At 39.3% G+C, this 22,041-nt stretch overlaps 1 protein-coding gene across 1 annotated transcript in view; it reads left to right on the top strand.

The window, feature by feature from the left end:
• Positions 1 to 22,041, top strand: part of agbl4 (AGBL carboxypeptidase 4) — a 320,509-nt gene that overhangs the window by 276,122 nt on the left and 22,346 nt on the right. Inside the window, exons 7-9 of the mRNA XM_083555525.1 lie at positions 9,792 to 9,881; positions 14,952 to 15,066; positions 19,220 to 19,331. Of these exons, the coding sequence (XP_083411651.1) occupies positions 9,792 to 9,881; positions 14,952 to 15,066; positions 19,220 to 19,331 (317 nt within the window). The remainder of the gene's footprint in view (positions 1 to 9,791; positions 9,882 to 14,951; positions 15,067 to 19,219; positions 19,332 to 22,041) is intronic.

Here is a 22,041-nt window from a genome sequence, read left to right as displayed (position 1 = left end):
TATGTGGAAGGAAATACATTATAGATAGAATAACCGTAAGTGTTTTGAGTGAAGTGCTTTCAGTAACTGCTTTATTCTTTATAGATTATGGTGGATCCTAAATCCATGTCATGAATAAGGTGTAAGACAGGAAAACACTCTGAATGGGATGCCAGTTCATTGCAAGGCAACACACATTCACACGCTCATTTACACTTAAGGGAAATTTCGCATATCCATTTAACAGCATATTTTAAGGAGGTCAGAACTCATGGCAAGAATATGCACAGATTGTAGTCTAAGCTCAGACATGAACTAGAGACCTGGGAGCTGTGAGGTGGCAACACTGTTATGAGGTTTATTTTTATTTTTAAACTAAAACAGGATCTGACTTGTGACTGATAACACTAAAAGAGTGTTAATCTCACCCAGCATGCATGCAATGGTAGAAAGGACAACTTTGCTCAGAAAAATGTGAAGGCAGCTAATTAGTTATAGGACTTATATGGTGTTTGTTCTTTCACAGTCTGTCCGGTTGGTGTCTATAGAATGTCCGACTTTTTTACATCAGAAGAAAACTACAAATTGAGACTCTTTCAATATTCAAAATTTATTCCAATGGAGATTGGAAGTGTTGTTGTATTGAAATTTCTTTGTTGCAACATTTTACCAGCATGTTGTTGTGTCAGGTAATAACAGCGGAGATTTGGCAGTGTTTTTAAATAGCCCAAGCTCCTCTGTGTGTTATTAACAGTGTGATGAGCTGTTACTAAACTGCTGACTTTACAGTCTCAGAGTCTCTCGGCTGCTCTTACATTCAAAGAGGAATAACGAAAGCTATGTCAAGAGAGAAAAAGGAAAAAGGGCTGGGCTGAGAATACACTTTCCTCCCACAAAAACGTAACGACATTCATAGAGTTTAATGTGGAACAATTTGTATTTATTAGTATCTAACCGTGTTAAAAAGTATAACTACAAATGCTTACCAATTTACCTTCTGAAATGTTGGGACCAGTCTGTGTGATACGATTACTGATGAGCAACTTTGCTTATCCTTATTCAATCCGCTGATGTCGGTGAAGTGGCCAAGTTGAGTTTTGCAAGCATCTTCTCTGATTAAAGTGGGGAGAGAGGGCATCAAAATGTTCGCTCTCTTCAATGCTTAATCAATATACCACTGACAAGAGTGTGTGGGTGTGGGTGTGAGTGTGTGTATGAGAGAGAGAGAAAGAAAGTAAGTGAGAGAGAACCTTCAAGAAAATATTTTGCCATCTTGCCAATTGCGGCCTGGGGCTAAAAACTCAACTTGCATGTGAATATATTTTTAGGGAGAATGATCGAGATTGACAGAAAGAGTGAGGCTGTAAATTGAGTGTCAGAGATCTTTCTGCGTCTGCTAAGAAAAAAGTAGTGAGCGAGTGAGTGAGAGAGGGGGAAAAGGGATGAAAGAAATTAAACCTGGGAGCTGTAACAGCGTAATAATGTTGGGTGCTGTGAGAGGTTCCCCATATGGACTTTTGTTGCTTTCAGAAATTATTTATAACTCTGTGGGGAGGGAGAGAAACTAATAACTGATATTAAAAAGGCTGTCTTTTTCTCAATTGCGTTTATAGTCCAAGCTTCATGGGACTCAGACAAGATCTATAAAATTGCTGCCTGCTTTATTTTGACTGAAGATTTAAACACAGGGAAAAAAAAGGATTTGAGGCTGAAGATATTAAAGCAGCAAATGTATAAGGATAATATGTACATATCACTTTTTTCTCAGTCTTGCTGCCAATGGCTTTGATATATGGGTTTGTGAATGTTCAGTTCAACATTGTCTCTTTAGCATCTTTTCCCCCGCCAAAGAAAGCCCCAAACCCTGCTTTGCCCTGACATTCATGGATATAGAGGCTCAGTAGGGGGGTGTCTCACAGAAATCATTTCTTCCTCTTCATTTCCTCTTATTTGTGGGATGTCCTTTAAAGCAAGCAAGCCGTAAAGTTCAATCCTCGTTCTTCAAAAACAGCACATGATTCGGTATCTTGTAGCGTCCATATAGGCCTCGTCTCCTGTCTTTTCTCTGTTTGGTTCTGTTCATTGAGATGTAGGAGCCAGAAGTCAGAGTTTGAGCAAAGAGCTATGACCAATGCTCCGAAATCAAAAGCAAAGCAGCCGTTTCTCCTGTGTTTAAACAAGACAAAAAATCTCTAAGAATGACACATCATCCTCTCTTTCTCTATCTCTCTTTCTATCGCTATCTCTCCCCTCTCCCTGCTGCTCTTGCTTTCTTGTTCCTTCACTTAGTTTCAAGAGGCAGCTCTTTGTTCTGTTTTTTTTTCTCTGTACGTCTGACAGAAATGTTAAAAGGAGACAGAAATGGGAAAAAAGAAATAGTAAGATAATATTGAAGTCGTCAGTTGATTGCAGGGGGATGATGTTTTGTCAAAATCAGCTGCCAAAACTGTCACTCACTTTCCAAATAAATCCCCACAAATGGCAATAAAGAGCAGTCAGTGATATCTTCTTCCAATACAGCAACAAGGCTTCATTTCAAATTGGCCTCTTATATTAACAAAAGTCATTAGGAGGTCACTCAAACCCCACCCCAACTCGTCCCATGGCCGAAATAGAGATTTCTTCACTTCAAGGACGACAGTGACAATTGAGGTCCTGAGCAGCGTGGGAATTGACAGTTGAATGGGGAGACAGAAAGAGAGAAAGGTTTTGATTGCGGCAAATCGATCTCTAATCACCCTGTGCTCAGCGCTTTTATCCCTGAGCTGTCTGCCAGGCTTAAGAGCGTTCAGGGATATATTTACATCCTGTGGTCTCGAGGGTCTTCAAATGTCTGCCTCTCTTTCTCTGTCTTACATTCATTCTCGCTCTTCTTCACAATGTGCCATTGTAATCCTCTATGCTGGTCACCTCACACATCAAACAGCCCACCACCCTAACATCTTCGATGGTGATTGCCCACTCCAGCCACCTCTCATCAGGAGCAAGAAGGGTGTTCTTTTTTATTCAACATGCTTGACCTAGACGGATGTTTTTTAGTTTTTCCTTTTCTTTTTCACCTTGCTCACACACTTCTGTCCTTGTGACGTCTGAATCGGTCTCATATCCTTTGATCTAAGGGTCAGCTGGAAGGAGAATCACCTGATGGATAAGAATGAAAACACATACAAAGGTTTAGGAGGGTCAGTTTTATTTGATCAATGCTATTTGAATAGAGAGAGGCAGCAGATTGTGGAGTAGTGGTAGGGTTAATGGAGCTCTGCACTCAGTTGAAGGTGCTCCTTGACATATAGAGTTGTGCTGGCACTCTTGCCCTAGAACAGAGTGCAAAGGCAGCACTCCATGCCCTCGTCTTGGCTCGACCTTTTCATGGGCAGAAAGGGTCTATAAGAACCATAAGCCCTGTTGCTTTTAGAGCTCATTCGATGCCCTTGAGAAACTGACAGAGAATAATAGAAGTTGACTGCCTTTCATGCTCAATAGGCAGTGTAGTGTGGATAAGTCTGGTTTATATTGAACACGAGTGACAACTACAGCTGCTCTGTGCCACCAGGTATGAACTGCTACAGTGAACTGGAGCTACGTTACTGGAGGATAAAGTAATCTTCCAGCCAAACGAGATGATGTGTTGTACATCAAACTTTATTTCGCTTCCTTTTTTCTTTCAGTTAGACACAGGGACATACTACATGGTAGCTTTTTCTTATGGGTGTTCTACTAATATCCTACATAAGCCTTACACCAGTGTGTACAGATGGTATCATAGGTAACACTTAATCCGAGAATATGTGTATAATACCAGAATAGCAAAAAAACTGCTCTGTTTCCGCCATTTTTATTAAATTAAGATATTACTTTATTTTCAAGCTGCCTAAATTACTTGAATCCATGGTTCGTGACAAATTAAAACCTTTTTTTTTTTTTTTAATTAACAATAATATCCTGACCACTTTTTTTTTTAAGGGGGAAAACATCACAGCACTGTAACTGCTGCCAGTAAAGTATTTAATGATATTATAAATGGTCTAGATTGTAAAAACCCTGTGCTGCTCATTAAAGCTTTAAACTAAACGTTAAAGCTTGAGTTCCACAGGGTTAAATTTTAGGGCTCTGGTATTTTATTTATAAATTAATGATGTTGACAATAAGGTCTCTGATGCTGATTTGAATTTATATGCTGACACTACTGTCTATCAGTCTATTCCTCTGCCTGATCTCCAGCTGAGGCAATGTCGGAAATCCTTTGTGTAGAGCTGAACAAAATGAAGTTCATAGCATTTGATGCGGCTTATCTCTATCAATCAAAATATACACCTTCAGGCAGAGCACTAATACTTAGTTTTGTAACAGACAATGACAAAAAAAAATGTGTAACATAAAAATCATTTCTATTTAATTGTTATATAATGGCTAGTGTTACTTCTGGCCCTGTAATAACATGTGCTTCTTCCAGTGGCGGGCCGAGCATTTGGTACCTGGGCCTTCAGTGAGAACTTACCCGGCTTAATCCAATACCCGGCTTTAAATCGAATATAATTTACTCACCAGAGATACAGACTCATAATGTGCACCGCTCCTCAGAGGCTGTTAGTCAGTGGTACTGCTCGTATTCACTGGTCTGGAAGTAGTGAACAAACCCTTTCCCGAGCTGAGACAAGCTAACTAGCTTCGGGGTTAGCCCACCTCCTCACTGTGTTTAGCTTTTCTTCAAAATGTATTTTAAGTATATTCGAGACCAAATCAATTTCTCTTCCTCTGTTGGCATAAAAAAGTCTAACTTAGATGTATTAATGTGTGCAGCACGCTACAGATGTGTTTTGCCAGTCAAACTTGTCTGTAACAGTTTGCCTCTGACCAACCAATCAGAGGATGGAAAAAATGCTGACACTATTCTGGGCCAGCTAGCTGCCCTGTGAGGTGAATATGAAATCTGATTGGTTAAAGAAACAGACTTATTTCTTAAGGAGATTATAGTAAAAAGGCCAGCAGTACAGACTTTGAAGGCTCTGGGCAGATTAGATTGACATGGCAGCACATAGAGGCTGAAATCTGATTGGACAAAAAAATCTAACATTCTTATACAGGCACTGGAAGATTGTGAAATGAAGAGAATAAACTGTTGGGAATAAATCAATACAATTTCATGGAACAAATATTAGAATTTGGGTTGTAACTGTAGGTCAGTGCTTCTGATAGTGTTTAGGCCAGAAGAGAAGGCTTTGCTGGCCCTGACCACCCACCACTGGCTTCTTCCTTAATCAGTTGCCTTGACATGGGTAACATTTGTTAAAATTGACAAAATCAGTTATGATGATAGCTGATACATGAAAGAATATTCATTCATACATTTTTCTTCAATGACAGTTTTTTTGGTTAGTGTCACAGTGGATACTTAGCCTGCTCTACTAGCATTGAGCGTGAAGCAGCAATCGGTTCATTACAAAGTGTCAAGCACACTGGCATTCACACGCTCATTCACACCTAGAGATGATGATGACCTGCTTTGTTTGTAGATAGGGTATACCCCCTGCAGACACACAAAGAATAGAATAATCACTGTATTATTATTATTAGAATAATTCATAGTCAAATTTAATGTATGGTCATGCCGGTCATAGCAGGATTATGCCATGGAGCATTATAATGTTTGTAATTATGTAAAGTGTTATCTTCTACAACATCTGTTCTCACCTGCATATGAATCAGCATTCACATTTATGCACCGAACCCTACTTACTATACATTCCACACAGTGCTATAGGCATTCAGTTTCAAATCAATGTTTGAGGTGACAAAGGCAGAGATGATTGAATTTCATAACTTTCACTTGACCGTAATCATTAATCATCACAGTCTGCCTCATTAAAAAGAGGTGCCAGTTTAGCTGACCCAATCAACTTTTTTAAAAAGCTGGGCTTGATGGAAGAAAGGCAGCTTTTTTTTTTTTTTTTTTTTTTTTTTGCTGAATTTGGTGTGTTCAAGTTCTTCATCTTATATCTCAGTGACTGCATTACATCAGACAACTATTCATGTCTTATCAGTTTGAATTAAAAGTAGCAAGATGGCCACTAAAGGAAAGCTGTGCAATCCAGGTAACCTTCAGAATCCATTAGATTTACACTGTTTGTCAAAGACTTTTCCTCTTTTGATGCCATTTACATATTTATCAGAGCCGATCATAATATAACGTCTTGAATTTTTTATTTCTTGGCGGCAGGAGGTATTGTGGAGACTGTGGCACTCTCGGTTGAGAAATGTGCTGAGTTGGCTGTCTTCACCAAGGGTGTGGACATAAATCTTCCTTTCTCCCACCCTCTCTCTCTTTCCGTCTCTTTCCCTTCATGTCTCCCTGTCGGTCTTCAATTTTTCTTCTAATGGAAACAGGGAGCTCCTTATCTGAGCTGGAGTAACTGCGTTGTTGACGTCTCCTATGATTTGGTGCTGCATTGGCCTCTCTGCAGAGTAATCTGCTAGCAAGGATTCCTAGGCCCTTCACTCATTTAGTACCAATAAAGAGGGCGATATATGGAGCAAAGGCAGTTAGGAGTCCCTCTAGAGGAGTCGGCTCATGACCACTGTTTAATGACCTAATTGGGAGTATGTGTCTTCCACAGAGTACAATATAGCACAGCATCTGGGTAACACTTCATAACTCAAACCACACCATTTTCAGCTTTAGCTCAATTTTTTCTTCAGTTGAGGTCCTTGAGATCCTTGCAAGAGGTACAGAGGGAGAAAGAAAGAATGGGAGAGGGGGTTTTGGATGGGTTAGAATCCATATATTAAGGCATCACGTTGTCTGTCGGATGTTAAAGCAAAACAGAGTGTAACAAAACCACTGAAGCAGCAGAAAAAAAGAAAGAAAAAAAAAAAAGCTCAGCTGGCGGCCCAAGCACATTTGTCTTGTTTTATAAGAGCTCTTTCTTCCCCTTGACCAGGCAGAAGGAGGTAAACGGTGAGATGTGTGTGGTGCTAGGGCCCCCTGCTGATATCCAGCTCCACCTGCAGGCCACATTCTGCCAGTTCAGTCAGGTGAAGTGTGTGATGCCAGTATAGGTGCGTTCTGATCACCGCCTAAAGTTGGAGAAGAACAATGAGACTGATCTGATGGTGCACAAATCCTAGCAGCATTAGGAAGATAAATTGCAGATCACTGTACTTACACAGACTCTAGTGAATTAACATTCAGCAGATCTAGTGGGAATCTAGTAGTAATGTTTTGAGGGAGCTCAGGGCAAAATTATGAAAACTGTTCATTTTACAACACACACACACACGCACACACACAATGCAAGGCTGACTCCATCACTGCTTTGTTTGAGTTTAAGTACGTAGTGCTTGCCTCCAGCACCTTCACAGCTATCATTTCATTGTTTTACATCCGCTGCTGGCATGTCCCAGTGGGCCAGGGCCAAGGTGTAATTTAGAACTGATGGAATTTCACAGGCAAGTGAGCGGCAGGGCCTGGGCAAAAGAAAAAAACGCGTTCATGGCAAATGGGCTGGGCCTCTCCGCCGAGACTCCTGAATGGCAAAGCCATTCATCTCAGTGAAGGGCAGAGAGAGAGGCAGAAGAGGGCTCTGCTTTCATTTTCCTTTAAAAATGGAATAATGGTTTATATTTACGGCTCCGTTGTCAATGACGCACTCCTGTGTTTTTTTTTTCTGGGTGCAGAGAAATCAGAGCTGCGGTGTTTGTGTTGCTAAATAGGGTTCGCTACTGCTGAGCACACACTTGGCTGGGATCAATAGGATATTAAGCTTGTGTACATAGCAATGAGCTGCATAATCACTGAAGTCATTTAGGACACGGAGAAGAGGAAGTAGTGGCCAAACAATGCAGCGGACATGATATATTATTGACAAACTATTCCAGTCCAGTGAGGGTGTCTCAGTGTAATATGTGTGCCTATATGCAAAGAAGTGCCTGTGTGTGAGCTTTAAATAACACTTAATCAGTGATTAAGTTTCGTTTGGCTCACTGAATCTCAGTGGCACAGCAGTGTGACATAGTGTCATAGTGACAGCAATGACAATTATGATCCCATAGCTCATCTTAGATCAGATCCTCAGCCTCAGAGGACCCCAGCCCTGTTCCTCAGAACACTGCTGGCATAATGGATTAGGCCACACTTGTTTTTACAGTTCCTGATATATGTGTACATTATTCAGGAAGCCTGTTGAATAATGTATATTGGTATTTCAGCTTTATTCATACGCAGGTTGACCGCTAACGCTGCCAAGGCATCGGTCACAATCACCTGTGAGTGTGTATATAACGGTACACCTGTGTGTTTTGAAGTGAGTGTCAGAGTCAGTGAATGTATGGAAATGTGTGTGGAAAGGGGTGGAACTTTCTTTCACATTCTGCACGCTGGCCCAAGACACATCTACACGTACACACCTACACACACCATGCCTCCTTTCTAGAGTTGTGCAGCATGCTCCGCAGACTTGAATATTATTCCTGCCTCAAATGTAATCATCCATACTGAATAGGAGACAAAGAGCTGGGGATGTAGTTTAGCATGTCTGCCGATATTATAAAGCTTTCCTCCGCAGCTCCTTGTGTTTGTGCAGGCGTGCGGGAATGTGAGTGTGAGCATAACTATTGTGTTATTTGCCATTGGTCATTATAGCATTCTCCCTTTTGTATTGAAAGCGGGGGATTTTTTTTTTTTTTTTTGAGGTTTTGTGCTTTTCCCAGCCCGTCCTATGGCTGATAAGCAGATGATTGTGACTGGTGCATGAATTCCTGGGTTTATAACAATGAAATCGTGAAGCACCAGGTAGAAAAATGAGCTCACCTCACCATGGGTGGAAACATATCAGCATTTTAAAAAGACCTTTTTGTTGAGCATCTGCTCCCTACTGCTTTATTAGGCTGAATAGCATTCCATGCCGGGTATACACCAAGTCCCTTTTGCAGAACTACCTGGTTCATTTTATGCATTAAAATTCATTTATAAAACAGGCAAGGTGAGGATAGGGATACAAAAAATCATGAGCGGCATATCCGGGGGGGGGGGGGGTGTATATCTGGCCCATTATTGCATCAAGAGGGCGAGGGCCACTAGTAATTTAATTTGAGCCATCACAGAAGCGTCTTGTCCTTGGCCTGACAGGGACACCCGATCACTGTGCAGTCTCTTTCTTCTTGTCTATTTCAATCTTTTTCTGTTGAATCATTTTATAGTCATGCCATTGCAATATTTAAAATGGAGTGAATTGTTTTATCTTAACAAATAAGGACAAAAATAAAGACAGCAAATTAGTCAGTAATTCAGAGACGTCAGGTTTCTTCTAAACTTGGCCTTGCTAGCTTCTGCAGCAGAAACACTGATGAGGATAATACAATCACATGCATTTATTTCAATTATCTAGCTGTACATTGTCCTTTATCTATCTTGTTGTTATCATTCAGTCATGTTAGGCATTTATCCAGACCTTTGTAATTAAGGAATGTTCTGTAGCTGAACCTTTGAAGTATAATATAATATTCCATGATAACTAACAGTTCACTAGCAATGACAAATAATTAACATGGAGTTATCTAACACTGTTACTTGACAATCTGAATTAAATGGGGAAAAAAATTAACCAAAAGATATAAACGGTTTACACGGCTTTTGTTTTTGTCTCCACTGGTTATGACATTTCTTATCAGTTTTATCCAGGCATACTGATTCTCCTGCTTCATGACTGCAGTGTGAAGCTAGATTTTGCCTTAAGGGGTAGACATATGGCTTCTTACCACCACATACCTGCTGAGACTCAACTTTTTGTGCGTCTGTGTGTCTTTGTGTTTTGCAGCTAACCTGAGCCCAGAGCGAGAAAAACGTGTGGTTTTCCTCACAGCGCGTGTTCACCCTGGAGAATCACCTGCTTCTTTTATCTGCCAGGGTAAGACCCTTGTCTTCTGGCCTACTCACAGACACACAGACCCAGACAAACAGACACACACACAAGTAGCTGACTATTATTTTCTCCTATCAGACAGGGCGCTTTAATCCATGGGTCTGGGTCTTGTGAGGGTCAATACTGGGACGGTTCGATGGGGAAGGGCTGAGGAGGTTCAGGAAAATTCTGAGACAGAATGACCTTTAAAAAAAGAAAGAAAAAGAAAATATAATTGTTTATATATATATATATATATATATATATATATATATATATATATATATATATATATATATATATATATATATATACACAGACACACACACACAGACACACACACAGACACACACAATATATATACTGTATATATATATTTTTTTTATGATTAATATTTTGATTGTCATGAGTTAACTAATGATTAATTGCAACTTATTCAAAAATTTTTATTTGTTCTAAATGTAATTTAAATAAATACTTTTAGTTACTTTTTAATACTGTAAGCAACATGGGCATGGACAAATATGAATGCTTTATTTAAATGTTTGTTTATTATTAGTGAAACTCTACTCAAAGTAGAGCATGAAGACAAAATATTCTTCTAATAATAATCATCTGGACACCAAATAGAACTTTTGCTATGTTTCTACACAGATAGTTTTAATTGCCAGATGTGTGCATCACGGTGGATTTTGGTGCTTGATTTGGTACTTGGTGCATCAGTAAAACTAATGTTTGGGGATTAAAAATATTTGTTTTGGTGGAGTTTTTTTTTTTATATCTAAGTAAAGAAAGGACATTGTGAATAAATGTTTTTTTGTTGAAGGTTTTAAATTTGGCTCTTTTATATTTACTTATTTATACATTTAATAAAAATGGTCAAACAGAAATGTATGCTGCATTAATTGTGCGTTAGTAAAGTTAGTGCCCTTAAAATGTATTTGAATTAACACATTATTAACGCATTCATTTTGACAGCCCTAATACAAGCACATACATGTACATTATTATATAAACATATACATATACAGTGAGGAAAATAAGTATTTGAACACCCTGCTATTTTGCAAGTTCTCCCACTTAGAAATCATGGAGGGGTCTGAAATTGTCATCGTAGGTGCATGTCCACTGTGAGAGACATAATCTAAAAAAAAATATCCAGAAATCACAATGTATGATTTTTTAACTATTTATTTGTATGATACAGCTGCAAATAAGTATTTGAACACCTGAGAAAGTCAATGTTAATATTTGGTACAGTAGCCTTTGTTTGCAATTACAGAGGTTAAATGTTTCCTGTAGTTTTTCACCAGGTTTACACACAATGCAGGAGGGATTTAGGCCCACTCCTCCACACAAATCTTCTCTAAATCAGTCAGGTTTCTGGCCTGTCGCTGAGAAACACGGAGTTTGAGCTCCCTCCAAAGATTCTCTATTGGGTTTAGGTCTGGAGACTGGCTAGGCCACGCCAGAACCTTGATATGCTTCTTACAGAGCCACTCCTTGGTTATCCTGGCTGTGTGCTTCGGGTCATTGTCATGTTGGAAGACCCAGCTTCGACCCATCTTCAATGCTCTAACTAAGGGAAGGAGGTTGTTCCCCAAAATCTCGCAATACATGGCCCGGGTCATCCTCTCCTTAATACAGTGCAGTCGCCATGTCCCATGTGCAGAAAAACACCCCCAAGGCATAATGCTACCACCCCCATGCTTCACAGTAGGGATGGTGTTCTTGGGGTGGTACTCATCATTCTTCTTCCTCCAAACACGTTTAGTGGAATTATGACCCAAAAGTTCTATTTTGGTCTCATCTGACCACATGACTTTCTCCCATGACTTCCTCTGGATCATCCAAATGGTCATTGGCAAACTTAAGACGTGCCTGGACATGTGCTGGTTTAAGCAGGGGAACCTTCCGTGACATGCATGATTTCAAACCATGACGTCTTAGTGTATTACCAAAAGTAACCTTGGAAACGGTGGTCCCAGCTCTTTTCAGGTCATTGACCAGCTCCTCCTGTGTAGTTCTGGGCTGATTTCTCACCTTCCTAAGGATCATTCAGACCCCACGAGGTGAGATCTTGCATGGAGCCCCAGTCCGAGGGAGATTGACAGTCATGTTTAGCTTCTTCCATTTTCTAATGATTGCTCCAACAGTGGACATTTGTTCACCAAGCTGCTTGGCAATTTCCCCGTAGCCCTTTCCAGCCTTGTGGAGGTGTACAATTTTGTCTCTAGTGTCTTTGGACAGCTCTTTGGTCTTGGCCATGTTAGTAGTTGGATTCTTACTAATTGTATGGGGTGGACAGGTGTCTTTATGCAGCTGATGACCTCAAGCAGGTGCATCTAATTTAGGATAATAAATGTAGTGGAGGTGGACATTTTAAAGGCAGACTAACAGGTCTTTGAGGGTCAGAATTCTAGCTGATAGACAGGTGTTCAAATACTTATTTGCAGCTGTATCATACAAATAAATAGTTTAAAAATCATACATTGTGATTTCTGGATTTTTTTTTTTTTTTTAGATTATGTCTCTCACAGTGGACATGCACCTACGATGACAATTTCAGACCCCTCCATGATTTCTAAGTGGGAGAACTTGCAAAATAGCAGTGTGTTCAAATACTTATTTTCCTCACTGTATGTCTTTGTTACCATAAGAGGCACATCTACTATTATTAATGCAGATAATTTATGCTACACCTACATCTAGACCTAAATCTAAACTTAACCTTTGTAATCAAAACATTTTGGTTCTTTTAGGTTATTTATTTATTTTTAAGTAAAAGTTAATTTACTTTTGTTTAGTTAAGTAGTTCACTATCACTCAAAAGTTGGACACTATCTTTTATTTCTGGGTTAGAAAATTATTTTCAACATTGCACATTAATACTAAAAACATCCAAACTATTAATTAAGTAGTCACTTGGAGTAGTTTTCCAACAATCTTGAAGTCACCAACAAGTCGCACCAGCAAAGCACCCCCACTCCATCACATCTCTTTTTCCATGCTTCACAGTGGGAACAACAAATTTAGGAACTGTCCATATATCCCCTCTACGCCTAACTTAAAATCTTAAATTTGGATTCATCAGACCATTGATCTAATAGTAAATAATAGTAAGTAAGTAATAGTAAAGCCAGGTAAGTCTTTTCTGTGTGTTGTTCTTTTGAAGTAATGCTTTCTTTGCCACAATTTAATCCTCTAATTAGGGATGTTAAAAAATATTTCTTCCCTGAGAAGCATTTATGTGGGCTCAAATATGAGATAGGGTGATGTAAATCGCTGTAAATAAACATATCATCTGCAGCAGAGGTAGCTCTTGCTCTTCCTTTCCTGGGATGGTCTTCATTAGAGCCTGTTTCAGCATAGCAGTTGATGGTTTCTGCAACGACATAATTTCTTGCCATAATACAGATTTGTACAGTAGTTGTAGTAGCACTAATAGGGATATTGACTCTGTACCCACCCATCCTCTGCACAAGACAACTCTGCACCCTCTGCACCCATCCTCTGCACAAGACAACTCTGCATTCTCTGCACCCATCATCTGCACCCATCCTCTGCACAAGACAACTAATAGCACATTAAGATGGCAGGAAATGTCATAAATTAACTCTTGACACAGCACGCCTGTGAACTGAAACCATTCTAGGTGACTACCTCATGAATCTGACGAGAGAAGGCCATAAGTGTGCCAAGCTGTGTTCAAAACATAATTCCATACACGTTCTTTCTTAGTTTGGATGTCTTTAGTATTAATGTAACATGTTTAAAAAAATTATTTAAAAAAAGGAAATTCTCTGAAGGAAAAGGTGTGTCCAAACGTTTGACTGGTACTATAGATTAGAGTTTTTCACAAGAACATGCAAAATTTCACAACAAGGTCATTTTGGGTTCATTTGGTCCCATCAAGATATAAACACACATACAGAAAATCTGTCAAGCTGCTCCACTTAATCATTACATCACACCATAAATCACAAATCAATGACAAAAATAACAGCTGCAGGTTTTCACATTGCACACTTTCTGACCTACTCTTTCTCTACAGTTGTGTAATTGCACAGAGTTAAACAGTGTTCCCATAAATATAAAAGAGACAAGTTTTAAAGCCCTGAACATCTTTGGCTCAGGAGGTTTGTGTGTGGGTAATTAGGAAGTTAAGCACTATAGTAATTTAGAAGAGGGCTGACAATGATAACGGTAGTCTGGTCACGAAAATACTTTCAAACCACCTGCCTTGCCCCCTCAATGTGACTTACAAACACACACACACACACACACACACACACACACACACACACACACACACACACACACACACCTATGCAGATATGCACATCCACATACCCACACCCTGCCACATAGATGTGCATGAATAAATCCAGGAAGTCCAAGCAATTAGACAGAACACTGGTGTGGCTTCCTCTCTTTCTCTCTTTCTGTCTGACTCTCTCCTCCGTGCCACATTGACTCAATTAAAGAGCTTGTTATGCCTCCATTAGCGCTAATGAGCAGGACAGAATGGGCATAGGGAAAAGGAGAGGCATGGGGTCATTGCTCTTTCCCTTCCTGTTTCTCTCTCTATCTATCTATCTATCCCTCTCTCTTTGTGTCTCTCTTATTTACCTGTCAATTATTGCCACTCAGCGCAGGGCAAATAAAAACACGAGTGACTGCCACCACTGAACCCCACCACCCAGCACCTCCCTTCCTCTTTCTCAGCTCTTCGGCTGATCATAAACTGGATTCACTCTCCCTCTTCTTGTGTTTCACCTACTGTATTTAGCATGACCTTTGGTTCTTAGTTTAAATGTTTTCATTTAATTTTTTCCCTATATCTCTGTGTTTTTAGTTTGCCTTTGTTCATTCTATTCTGTTTGTATTGACATATTGATTTCCTCTCTGATTTAATACTGAACCTGTCTGGGTTTTTTTATAATTGGCTTTCTGTCCTTTTTCACCCCTTGACATGAGCTTTTACATGTCCATGCTGAAATATGTTTAGATTTTAGTTTGTTTTTCACTAGTTATTCACTAACTATGATTACAGAAAAGTGTGTATGTGTGTAGGTGTGATTGACTTCCTGGTGAGCCAGCACCCTGTGGCACAAGTCCTGCGCGATCATGTGGTCTTTAAAATCGTTCCCATGCTCAACCCTGATGGTGTGTACCTAGGCAACTACAGGTGAGAAACGATAACCGCAGCCACAATATGATGCTGTTCATAATACACGTTCAATTACGCATATATGTACATGGTGATACTACGTAACCCAGAACCTCTATTGATTCCTTAACTTTTTAGACATTTCAAAGATCAACTCACTGCATGAAATCCTCATAGGCTGCATTGTAGTCAGAAATTAATTGAAGGACTTGCATAAATATGCACCTAGAAGAGCTGGAAAACTGGAAAGAGTTGGCAACGCTAAACAATATGGACAAAAGTATTGGGAGACCGGGCTTTCCCAGCCTTATGTGGGTCTTTCCCAAACTGTTATTTCCTTCTATAGAGTTCTGACCTCAACCCTACTGATCACCTCTAGGATAAATTGGAATGCTGACTGCACCCCAGGACTCCTCACATCACCTTCATCAGTACCTGACTTAACAAACTAGCACAAATCCCCACAAGCTCACCCCAGAATCTAGTGTAACATCTTCTCAGTAGAGGACTATATGTGAAATAGGATGATCAAAAAGCGCATAACATACTATTGACCATGTGCCCGCAAACATTTGGCAATATAGTGTATAAAAATCAGGGTGTATAGGCGAGAGCGCAGTCTACTGCTGCTAGTTGTTTTTTATGGGGCCTAAAGGGGAACATCTGAGATATATATGTTTGCAGAGCTGGCACTTTCCCTTATTACTTTTGCATTGAAATAAATTTGTATGTTAAGTTCTTTATGACTCATACTTTGGGGAGTGTGTGTATGCATGTAGAATCAGGCCGTGCTCCAAAAAGTGCTATTTGCAATGATCTAAGAACAGCTTACCTTTGCCAAGCTCTGACATTTTTCATAATAAGAGACGCTGGGAAGCAAATCCATCATCGTCCATCAACAGCACGCCAAAGCTAGTGCTACATTAGCATGCTGACAGCATCCTTTAAAGTGACATTTATTTAAAGATGATATATCCTAACTTCTAAATTTCTGTGAGCTCCGGAAGTACACACCCAACACTACCCTGGGCTGCAGTCACTCGGTCACTCTGAGCATTCTCTCTATTCTCCGTTTCATAATTGCCTTTTACTTAATAGAGGTGGCTGCACTGAAAAGCAATAACCTGCTGTGTACTCCCACAGACCTAGACAAAAGGGCATCGCTGGCTGCCATCTGGTGTCAGCCAGACTACACTACAGAAAAACAATGAGAGAGGCAGCAATTAACCCCGCTGAGGTGGTGACAGGGGGGTCAAGTGGGTCTTAAACATGGCATAAATGAATGATTTGAAGAGGGAATTAATGTTGCAGGATGAGTGACAGGTGACTCCCTTTCTCTTTTGCATACATTCTCACACACCATCACATCTTTGCTGCCTCAGCAGTATGGTTGCATCTGGTGAGAGAGAGAGAGAGAGCGAGAGAGAGAGAGAGAGAGAGAGAGAGAGAGAGAGAGAGAGAGAGAGAGAGAGAGAGAGAGAGAGAGAGATCAGATGCAGGATCAATCCTTGCTGACTAGGGGATTAGTGATGTTGTGCAGGCTGGGGCATTGACTCTGACTGCCTCTCAAAGTCATGGATCCTCTACCTCAGCTCAATACCAGCCACTAAAGCCTCCACTGGGACATCTGTCTCTCCATTCCTCCATCTGTTCTGCAACTTCTGGAGGAGTAGAGAAGTCATCTATTACCATGGTACTGTACATATCTATTGGGCAGCAGAGGGCCTGGTAGCCGGGTAACAAATTGAAAAAAAATACATCTTTTACTACTCCTGTGTTTAGCACTTATGTTATTCTTTTGAAACAGCAGGTTATTTTTGTTGCCAGGTATACCTCGAGGATTAGTGCTTTTCTCCATCATTTTCTCATTGTACACCTTACATCGTACACTTATCACCCATCCTTGACCCCTATAATGCTGGTGATAATCAACTCTACCCTTCCTTTCCTTTATAATGAACATTTTTATTATTATTATTTTTAGAATTTCTTATATGCATTACTGTGCTAAATTTACTATTGTTTTGCTCAGAAATTTGAATAAAATGTGATAGACAATTGTTGGCCATGGTGTAATTTATCTGACTGAAATTTGAGTATAAAGGATGGTTTGTTTTCAATCAATCTCGTTTTATGTTGGCTTAAAGGCCTAAGGCTAATATTAGGCTTTGAGAACCCAAAGTGTATGGTTTGGGTGTTTGCACATTAGTAATTATGTTGGGTTCTCTAAGTTTGTTTATTTAGGAGGTTGATGTAAGTGCATTTTTCCATCGGAATTAGTTAGTGTTAGTGGCCATAAAGTGGCCATAATCATGACAAATGACTGTAAATTTGTTAAATGTACATACAGTACATGTGTTTATCTAATCTTCTGTGCCAGGTAAATCTTACAATTTTTTTCCATACTTGAATTGTTACTACACTTACGTAGAATAAATCTAACTCCACAGTTTTTTCACAGTATTAAATGTCTCATTTTCAGTACATATATATTATCCTAGATAAAGGATTACATCACAAACAGACACAGATTCTAATTGTCATGGGGAGTGGCTCGCTCAATAAATAATCACCATCAAGCTTGTTTTATTATTTGGACAAATCAACAATCATCTTGGCTTTTCTTACTTGGTCCAATCTTGCAGGTTTACTCTGTATAATATTACAATGTGACTGTGCCTTGTCAGAATGTGCAATTCTTTATTAAATCACTCATCAACTGACAGTTTGGCTACTGCAAGTCCATACTGGCAATATTGTGCTTTTGAACCAATTAGGATGACCTGAATGGCAGCTAGGCATCTGTACTCTAATTAAAGTGTAAACATTTTCCCCCTCTTTAACTCATGATATACATTCTATGGACAAAAATATTGGGACACCTAACCTCACCTGCCATATGTGTTTTTTCTCCAAACTGTTACCACAAAGCTGGAGGCACACAATTGTATAGGATGTCTTTGGATGGCAGAATTTTGCATTCACTTAAACTTGGAAACCCAAAGCTGTTCCAGCATGGCAATGCCCCAGCTCTATAAAAATATGTTTTACATGGTTTGGAGAGGAAGATCTTGAGTGGCCTGCTATAGCGATCTGATCTCAATCCGACTGAACACTTTTTGGGATGTGTTGGAACATTGACTGCACCCTATGATTCTTTGCCCTACATCAGAACCTGACTTTACTAACCAACTTTTGTCTAATGAACACAAATCTCCACAAGCACTCTCTAAAATCTAGTGGAACATCTTCCCAAAAGAGTGGAGGCTAATATAAGAGAAAGTGGGATTAAATGTGGAATGCGATGCTCAAAAAGCACATACCATACATATGATCAGGTGTCCGCAAACTTTTGCCAATATAGTGTCTCTGTTTGTGTTGAATTACAGTGGTGCATGATACAAAGTAACTTGTCAGTGACTGCAAGTCTATAATTGTGATACCATAGAAAAGCCAACAGACTTTCATTCAAGAGCCTTCATTCAGCAAGTTTCCTCAGCCTAAAAGAGGTAGTTCTTCCACAAGCATCCGAACATTAATGCAAAAATCTCCTGAGTGCGTAAATGTGTTTGTCTATCAAGATATATTCTTTCTTGGGTATGTGTTTATTTTTTTATGTTAACAAATGCACCACATGGTTGCTTAGATGAATATTATAATGATTTTTTTTTTTTCTTTTCACAATCTGGAATCACCTAGAGGAGGATGTTTTCCCTTCTGAGTCCTATTGAATTTTCTTCCTCATGTCATTTCAGAGAGATTTCTTTGTTGCCACTGTTTCCTCTGACTTGCTCATTGTGGATCTAACGCTATATCAAGATTTGTGTAAAGTGTCTTTGTGACAATCTATTGTTGAATTGAATTGTACTCAAATTAATATCAGTGTTATTTGTCTTTGTTATTAAATGTTATGACTATGTTGTAGCCTGATCGCAATACAACTATTGTATTGAAATGCTTCCCCTTCTATTAATCCCATATTAACTTGTACTTGCTTCTGGTTAGCTGCAGCTATTGTATCGAGTTGTTTTTGATGAGGTATACTGCTGTGTTAGAAAATAATGCTTAGAGGGGCAATTGGAGAGGATGACTTCACACAGGCAGTGTAGGCCTTTATTTGCAGTGGCTCAGCTGTTTGTTTACTCACCTTTTACTTGCTTTTTTTGTGCAGGTGCTCCCTGATGGGCTTTGACCTGAACCGCCACTGGCAGGATCCGTCCCAGTGGGCTCATCCCACTCTGCATGCTGTCAAACAACTTATCATCCAAATGAACCAAGATCCAGTAAGTGACAGCTTACACACAAACAATTCATAGAATAAATGTCTGTATGAGTGTAATGGGTTTTGTCTCTACATTGAGGTTTTTAGTTTCTCAGCACTGGGAAATCAGTGAGGCTCAACATCTGTAACTGGAACGACTTGCTTTTTATTCTGATAAAATAAAGAACATTTATTTTCACATTCTGTAAAACTCTGAGTTTGCCCATTTGATGTGTGTAAAAATAAAAATGGCAGGAATAATTAAACATACTGTATGACTTAACTTTATCCAAGGCAGAAAAAACAACTTAAATCGTGTCAGATTAAGAGATAAATCAAATCTATGGGAATATGTGATATAAACGTGGACTCATATAAAAATACAAATGTAAAAAATTATTTTAAAGCAAATTGGAAATTAATCACATCTTGGAAAGAACAGACCTTTCCCATTTGGATACTAATCAGGAATGAAAGGGGGCGGGGCTAAGCAGGAAGTTTATATTGACCACAGAAGATCGACAAAAACATCAGATGTAAAATTTTGGCGTCATAAAACTTTGTGTAATAAATATACACGAGCTCTTTGTGACATAAGATAAAAACAAAAAGAGTCGACCTGAATATAGTGTGTATTTAAAAAACATAATTAATTTCGAACTCTGTATTTGTTCCATACTCAGAATGCTAACATTGTGGGAACATTGACTCAGCATCTTTTTGTAAGTGTTTGTGTCTGTTAGGGGCGATTTCAAACCTCTCTCGGCCAGAAGCAGCTCCCCTTCATTTTCATCTCTCTGCACGTTTTGCGTGTTCTTTGTTTGAGTACAGAGCCATCTGTTCTGGCTGGGTGTTAATTATGGCTAGAAAGTGAGTGAGGTGTGTGATTAGTGAAGGTCAGCGGCTGTCCTGGGAATGTCCTGCCCTTTGCTGCTCTTTCACATCCTGATAAGAGCAGGATTGTCGGTGAGCGGAACGAGGCCGCGCAACGGGCCTTAACCTTTTCCCTCAGCACTGACACGCTGATCGATGGCATCCTTCATAGCAGCACAAGCCTTCCATGTCCCTCACGTCTTGCATACACATACACATACACACATATATATATATATATATATATATATATATATATATATATATATATATATATATATATATATATATAAAACTATTTTTACTTACACATATACACAAGTGTTCTCTCATACAGACTCATCCACAACTTACTTGCCCTTCACTATATACAGAAATATGCCACGAGGGATTTTTTTTAGAGACGGTGAGTAATTAATAAAGCTTGAAAGGGTGTTTCTATGCTCAGAAACTGAGCATAAAGATAAAAAAATCTAACTTACCTGTGAATGTTGAAGATGTCAGCAGTCAGGGTTTTACAGGGTGTGGTCCTTGACAATGATGACTGAAAAAGGCCAGCTTGCTTATTGTTTATGGAGAGATGTATTAGTCCACTAATTAGTTCTTTCACATCCACATAACCACACACCTCCTTGAGTCATTATGGCAGTTTCTTTTTCTCTGGTTATTTACATCAAGTGCATGATTCTGTATAAACCTTGGGCCAACATTGTGTCACGTGATTTAAACATTTGCTCATTGGCTACACTGTTCATTCTGTCACTTCTACACAAACACAGTGGTATTGCTCATTGGCTAATTGTCTTTTTTTTTTTTATTAATTAATATATGTACCATTAGCTCTTGTTTTTATTAATGATTTCTCATATATGAATTGAATACATTTTGCATAAAAGTAACAAAACAAAAAACCTTGGACATTTTACTAACCCCTGACACATACATATGATTTTTACTTTCAATCAATCTTGCTGAAAGTCACACACATGCTTTTGAGCAAAAAAAAACACTGCTATTTTACACCTGAATCAGAGCACTGGTCCAGGAAGAAAATAGCTTAAAGTCATTCATGCAGGTAAATATAATAGTTAGGACAACACTTTCTATTCCTTCTTCTTCTTCTTCTTCTTTTTTTTATAAATGGAATGAAGAAACAAATGGGGCTATCTTCTTGGCAAAGCGTCGCTTTTCCACCCCATTTATCAAGGGGAGCGAGGAATTCTTTTCTGATTGGCTGATTACTGGGAACATTCATCATGGAAAACATCTCCCCAACAATCTGACAATGCCATTTTGGATAATTTGTTAAAGATGACAAAAGGGACGTCATTGCCATGCTTCATTTCTGACCTTTTTAATATTAGAATATTAATTTTCCATCTGAAACAAATGTATTAGTTCCTGTCAGGATTAGCGGATGGATATTGCACCTTGAAGCCACTCTTCTTCTGAACTTTCATGTTTATGCTGTTTTTTTTTTCTTTTTTTCCTAATTCCTCTATTGTATGTTATTGTGTGTGTGTGTGTGTGTGTGTGTTGCGTGCGTGCGTGCGTGCGTGCGTGCGTGCGTGTGTGTGTGTGTATACACATGCATACATGTCTCGCGATGTCCTCTGGTGTCAGACACCCATTACTTACCCATCTCAGAGATTTACGAGCAATTTGTGCCTGTCATTGCTAACCTCCAGTTTGTGTCAGCACTATCTAGCCCTTCCTTCTAAAGTGCTCCCACAAGGAAGGTATACATCTCTCTCTCTCTCTCTTTCTGTCTCTCTGTTATAGGAATAGCAGAGTGAAGTAGTGAGGCCAATTGAGTAGCTTTAGTCTGTCAAATTCTGATCTGCTGTGTTGGGCGGAGA

This window comes from Silurus aristotelis, assembly GCF_946808225.1.
Source record: "Silurus aristotelis genome assembly, chromosome: 11".
In the NCBI taxonomy this organism is placed as follows: Eukaryota; Metazoa; Chordata; class Actinopteri; order Siluriformes; family Siluridae; genus Silurus; species Silurus aristotelis.
The sequence above is the reverse complement of the archived record's forward strand: the minus strand, read 5'-3'. Positions and strand labels throughout refer to the sequence as shown.